The 6758-nt window shown below is 37.0% G+C and overlaps 1 protein-coding gene across 2 annotated transcripts in view; it reads right to left on the minus strand.

Annotated features, from left to right (window-relative positions):
* LOC106468241 (protein king tubby 1-like) overlaps window positions 1-6758 on the minus strand; it is an 87123-nt gene that overhangs the window by 54614 nt on the left and 25751 nt on the right. Inside the window, exon 1 of one of the 2 annotated variants that reach the window (XM_022396571.1) lies at window positions 3194-3354. The exons of the other annotated variant lie outside the window; for it this stretch is intronic. Within the exon in view, the coding sequence (XP_022252279.1) occupies window positions 3194-3220 (27 nt within the window). The 5' untranslated portion in view covers window positions 3221-3354. Of the gene's footprint in view, window positions 1-3193; window positions 3355-6758 lie in introns of those variants that run through there. 2 annotated transcript variants of the gene reach the window in all.

Below are 6758 nucleotides of genomic sequence, written 5' to 3' on the forward strand. Positions count from 1 at the left end.
TACGTTAAATTAATGAGATACAATTCTTTTCACTTTCCGTTTTTTCGGTAAGTAAAATTTAATTTTAAGAAATCGTGGCATGCATATCCTCTATGTTGCGATATGACATGCCTATTTTTTTTTTTTTTGATAAAGAAAGCTGAGAACAGCCGTCTGGGGTTTCTGTCAATCAGAAGAACTATATGGTACCTGAAGAACAATCAACTTAATACTAGAGAAATCCGATTGAGTGAAAGTCGTCTTCTGGAAGATAATAAAGAGGTTAACATCGTGTCACATCTAGCTCATCCGGATGAAAAGGAAATCTTGTAGTTTGTTGAACGATTCACTAGCTTGACGGATTATGGTGTAACGAGGCTCATCACGTCAACAGCTAGTCGCACTCAAAGTATTCAGAACTTCCATTTCTGGTAAAAGTCTTACCTTTGGGAATCTTGTAACTGTTACGATTGCTTTGTTTACTCTATTTCCAGAAAAATAACTCTATTAAAATTCTATCTTTCTAGCTCTCAAAATGCCTATCCGCCTAGCTGCTTGCGTATTTGTCTGTTTATCTCCTTCTTTGTTTATCTGTCCGCTTGCTTAGATATTGTGTCAAAGTGCTTGTCTTTTTCTCTGCCCACCTGTGTTCTTGTCTGTGCGTCAATGTGCTTGTATCTTTCTATGCCAATATAGATATGCATTCCTGTGTGTGTCAATATACTTGTATCTTTCTCTGCCTACCTAAACCTGCATTCCTGTCAATGTGTCAAAGTGCTTGTCTCTTTCTCTGCCTATCTAGACCCGCGTTCCTTTCAGTCTGTCAAAATGATTGTCTCTTTCTCTGCCTATCTAGACCCGCGTTCCTTTCAGTCTGTCAAAATGCTTGTATCTTTCTCTGCCTATCTACATTTGCGTTCCCTATCGAGAACATCGCTATTGATGACTTTATTTCATTTCTAATTTAGCAGTGTAAGACTAGAGGGAAGGCAGCTAGTTATCACTACCCACCGCCAACTCTTGGGTTACTCTTTTACCAACGAATAGTGAGATTGACCGTCACATTATAACGCCCTCACGGCTGAAAATGCAAACATGTTTGGTGGGACGGGGATTCGAACCCATGACCCTCAGATTGCGATTCGAGCGCCCTAACCACATGGCCATTGCCGGGCAGGGTGCGATTAAGAGTGACAGTCAATCCCGTTATTCGGGTCAAAGAGCTATAAAAAAACTCCTTATTACTTTAATTGTAGTGATTAGTTGCCTTTCTCTAGCCAGTAGATAAAAACTAGGGACGGTCTCTGGCCTGACTATTTAGCCCATGTACGCATAAGGTACCGTTCAGGTAAGAAATAGCAGCTATCTAAAGCTGTTCATAAAATGTCTTGTAAACGATTTATGGAGAATAACTGTTTAAAATCACACCAGTTCCTAAAACAAATGTGATAGATAATAAGTTAAAACTATCTTTATGGACGATAGCTGTTTAAAACCACACCAGTTCTTAAAACAAGTGTGGTAGATAATAATTTAAAACTATTTTTATGGAGGATAGCTGTTTAAAACCACACCAGTTCCTAAACCAAGTGTGGTAGATAATAAGTTTAAAACTCTCGTACTTTTTACGGTATGTATTTATTGCGAATAAATTACTTTTAGAAAGATTTCAGTTGGAAAACTAGCTTACTGATACAGAATGTCGCTTACTAAACAAATTCGTTTTGAAAAAAGTGGTGTTTCAGAGCTCCTTCCATTTCTTAAGAAAAATAACGGACTCAGATGAAGTATAAGACTGTACAAGTACAAGTACGGACTGTACAAGAAACAGTTCGATACAGGTTGTTATATCAGTATTTAATACATAGAGAGCTGTTTTAATATGATGTTTTTCAGATATTCGACAGTCTATAGAAAACTGTCTAATTGAAAAGTTCCCGTTGTATAACCTTCTATTTTTCGTGAAGTTTCTTTGTTTGTTTGTAATTAAGCACAAAGCTACACAGTAGCCTATCTGTGCTCTTCTCACCACGGGTATCGAAACCCGGATTCTAGCGTTGTAAATCCTCAGACATACCGCTGTGCTACTGGGGGGGTTTTCGTAAAGACACTGTTAGTGATGTAGCTTTATTTTTATATTACCTTCTGTTACTCTCTGCATTACCACACAGACCAGCAGGTATTAAAGTTAATAGCTGAAAATAACTAGTGAAATATTGTTTGAAAAGGCTTCAAACAAGAGGAGCTCATTTTTATACATGTAGCGCTCATGGTAGGTCACATTGTAAGATGTACAACTTCTAAGATCACGCTCATGGTAGGTCACATTGTAAGATGTACAACTTCTAAGATCACGCTCATGGTAGGTCACATTGTAAGATGTACAACTTCTAAGATCACGCTCATGGTACGTCACATTGTAAGATGTACAACTTCTAAGATCACGCTCATGGTACGTCACATTGTAAAATGTACAACTTCTAAGATCACGCTCATGGTATGCCACATTGTAAGACGTACAACTTCTAAGATCACGCTCATGGTACGTCACATTGTAAAATGTACAACTTCTAAGATCACGCTCATGGTACGTCACATTGTAAGATGTACAACTTCTAAGATCACGCTCATGGTACGTCACATTGTAAAATGTACAACTTCTAAGATCACGCTCATGGTATTGCCACATTGTAAACGGTACACATCCTAAGATACTTCATTTTAAAAGACAGTTTTGTCTAACGTATGTTTACTCGTTCAACACTTCAATTTACACGGGTTTTTCAAAGATTAGAACTACCGGACAAATTGTGGTCTATAAGTCATACAGAACTACCGGACAAGTTGTGGTCTATAATAAGTCATACAGAACTGCCGGACAAGTTGTGGTCTATAATAAGTCATACAGAACTGCCGGACAAGTTGTGGTCTATAATAAGTCATACAGAACTACCGGACAAGTTGTGATCTATAATAAGTCATACATAACTTCCGGATAAGTTGTGGTCTATAATAAGTCACACATAACTGTTTTAAATTACGTTCAAACGGAAGACCTTCTTGGAGTTATGTTTACTAAAACATACAGATCTGTTTTTTTATATCAAACGTTTTCTAAGAGGTTAAAAAAATAGATAATTTAAAACCGTATATTTGAAATATTTTAAGAGAGTTTATTAAAATAACCATTTTGATGAATGAAATGTCAACTTACCGTCATTATTAGGAGTAATGGCATCATAGTTATATTAAGATAACCGTTTCTTCAGTAGTAATGTAAGTATATTGCACGTGCAAGTTATCACGCAGCTATAAGTAATAGACTAACTTTATATTGAGCTTTACACGAATAATAGATATACTAAAATAAGAGAGGAACTGGTGGGAAGTCCATATTAAAGAATGACAGCATCGCGCTCCTTCCGTCTTCAACAATGTCAGCACGCAAAGTGACGTTCACCCAGTCAAAGCGCGAGATTAGAAGCATGCGTTCTTTCCTTGCATTACCCAGATGAAGATGGACTGACAGAAAGACAAGCAGCCCCAGAAACAAACAGGTTGACAGACAACCATAAAGTTGGATAAGTAAACAAACACGTATAAAACCGTGTGGTCCTGATGTGGATAAGTATACCGACATACAGGCTGAAGGTATAAAGACGAATCATACAGGAGAGATTTGCCAGATGAACAGAGGGTAATTATACAGGACAGATTGGCCATATAGATACATATAAACCATGTAGAAGAGACTAGCCATATAGACAATCAGTGGTCATATATTTATAGAAAGAGATTAGGGAGGACTTAAGATTGACTATATAGATACAGAGACTACATAGTAACAATACTTACAGATTTGTTTGTTTCTTTGTTGTTAAGCACAAAGCTACACAACAGGTTATCTCTACTGTGCCAACCACGGGTATCGAAACCCGGATTATAGCTTACTGCCACTGGGGTGGGGTGAGGCACATAACGGCATGTATTCAGACAAACAAACAATGTAGAAAGAAGGGAAGAATATATAATGCAAAAAAAGTTTATTGAGTTTTGGGCAAAGATACTCGAGGGATATCTGCGCTAGCCATCTATAATTTTGAAGGCAGCTAGTTAACACCACTCACCGCCAACTCTTTATCAGTGAATAGTGAGATTGACCGTCACATTATAACCCCTCCCCCACATCTGAAAGGGAGAGAATTTTCATAGATGGGATTCGAACCCGCGACTCACAGATTGCGAGTCAAATGCTTTAACCACCAAAGAAATTTAATTACTGTTGTAAACTTTATTAACATCAAAATCTGATAAACAAGCGTATCCTTTAGTGAAAAGAACTATACAGAATTATAATTATTGTTTGAGAAGAGGCTGGTTACGGCAGAAAGAAACAAAAGACTGGCAATATGTAATATTTTTATAGTTTATTTATTTTGTATAAAGGTAAAAACGCAGTGAACCTTGCCTTATGCTATAAAATGAAATTGTAATTTCACACATCGTTGTTCCTCTGGAATTCCCCATTCTTTATTCAGTAAACTATAGTGTCAGAAACGCTGGGCCTGTTGTGATGTAGTAGTTATCGTTTCCGGACTGTGAATTCAAAGATTCTCTTTCGTGTTCCATTGCCTCAAACGCGTTCCGCACTTTCGGTTCGTGAGTCCGTTATAAATGTAAAGTTCACATCACAATGTTCTTTCAGACAAGTGTTGGCGCTGGATACTGTTAACTAGTTGTCTTCCCTTTAACATATCAGTTCAAAATTAGGGATGACTATGCTGTGGGTCAGCGATAAGTTGACGGATTTACAAGGCTAAAATTCGGGGCTCGATTTCCCGCGGTGGACACAGCAGATAGCCCAATGTGGCTTTGCTCTAAAAAACAAATCATTGTATATAGCACTGCTCAAAAACTCTTAAAAACAAACACGTATAACACTTTCTCGTATATTTACAAGGACAAGATCTGTTAGATTGATGGTTTCTTAAAGACTAGATGATATCATAGCATACGAAACACTTGACTGAGATCAATAGTCATCAGATTAGTAAATAAGATGAATCCGATAGATATGTTTAAAATAATAATAATGAAAGGGGTGCCTCTAAGAGTGCTTTAAAGAACTATAGTTACGAGATGGAGGATTTGGATAGGAAACTGTTATTTGTATTTCAGTCTGAACGGCACCCCCCTTTTGCGATACACAGGTTAAACAGTAAAGTCGAAGTAATATTTATCGACTATCCTATTGTTTTGGCCTGGCGTGACCAGGTGGTTAGAGCACTCGACTCGCAGTCTCCGGGTCGCGGGTTCGAATCCCCGTCCCACCAAACATGCTCGCCCTTTCAGCCGTGGAAGCGTTATAATATGACGGTCAATCCCACTATTCGTTGATAAAAGAGTAGCCCAAGAGTTGGAGGGGGTGGTGATGACTATCTGTCTTTCCTCTAGTCTTTCACTGCTAAATTAGGGACGGCTAGCGCAGATAGCCCTCGTGTAGCTTTGCTCGAAATTCATAATAAACAATCCTATTGTTTTAGATTAAATTCTTATTTAGTAAAGCTATATTCACAGCAAGAGTTCCATTTGATAGACCACAAAACTTTGAAAATTTAAACTACAAAAAATATACAAAAGATCTAAATTGTAAAAACTGGATAATAGGGAAAAAACGAAGGTTGTAATACAGTCATTAACAAACAAAGTGTTTAAGAACATCATTGGAATACTGAGCTCTAGCTTCAAGTTATGTAAATGAAAATAATTTAAGGAGCTTACAAGTGATTCAAAATAAATGTATTAGGCACGGAACCACAATTTTTACTTTAACAATACAAAAATTACACTAAAAACGTTAACAAGTAAGCATTATTAAAGTAAAAGAAAAGTAAGATACATACCGTATATCTTACTCATTAAATATAGATATCTTATTGAAATTATTAATGGTTTAATTACTTACATTTTATTTCCGTATATGGTTTGTTTATGGTTTTAAATTGAAATAAGGTATTTAAACATTATAATACTGAAGAATCGAACAAAATTCCTATTGTTATTACCTATCACTTTAAACTGGAGAACGTTTCGCGTATTCCGAAAAAAAAAACGTAATTTCCATCTACTGTAAATGGTGGCCTAAGACATACCTTTCCGGAATTTCCCATAGTCTTCTTTTATAAAAGCAGAATTTTTAGACAAGTTTACACAAGTTAATTGCATCCCACAAAAGAATGGTTGTCATCCACGTAATAAAGCTCGTCGTCTAACCTACAATTTCATGAAACTACTGACATTTTGCTCAGAAAAATATGACCAAAAATAATGCAAGTACTAAAAATTACTTGCACAGTACCATTTGCCTCATACGGTGTAAAAATAATTAATAAATAAAAGCAATCACCAGTATGTAGAATAGACTCAAATGACTCTCAGAGAACGTCTAAACAACCATAAATCTGCTATTAATACCGAAATATATCTCCCTTTCACCTAACAATTTAACCAACCCGGTCAAACTATTAATGTTTATTCGTAGTTAAGCATACAGCTACACAATGGACTATCTGTGCTGTACCTACCATGGGTATTGCAACCGAGTTCTTAAACTTACCGTTGTGCCACTGGTGAGCGTCTTTTAATGACGTGATTCTTATAGGAATCAAGACCGGTTTCAAAACTAAGGGCCCGGCATGGCCAGGTGGATAAGGCGCTCGACTCGCAATCTGAGGGTCGCGGGTTCGAATCCCCGTCTCACCAAACATGCTCGTCCCTTT

The sequence above is a fragment of the Limulus polyphemus genome, unplaced genomic scaffold (genome assembly GCF_000517525.1).
Source record: "Limulus polyphemus unplaced genomic scaffold, Limulus_polyphemus-2.1.2 Scaffold2930, whole genome shotgun sequence".
Taxonomy (NCBI): domain Eukaryota; kingdom Metazoa; phylum Arthropoda; class Merostomata; order Xiphosura; family Limulidae; genus Limulus; species Limulus polyphemus.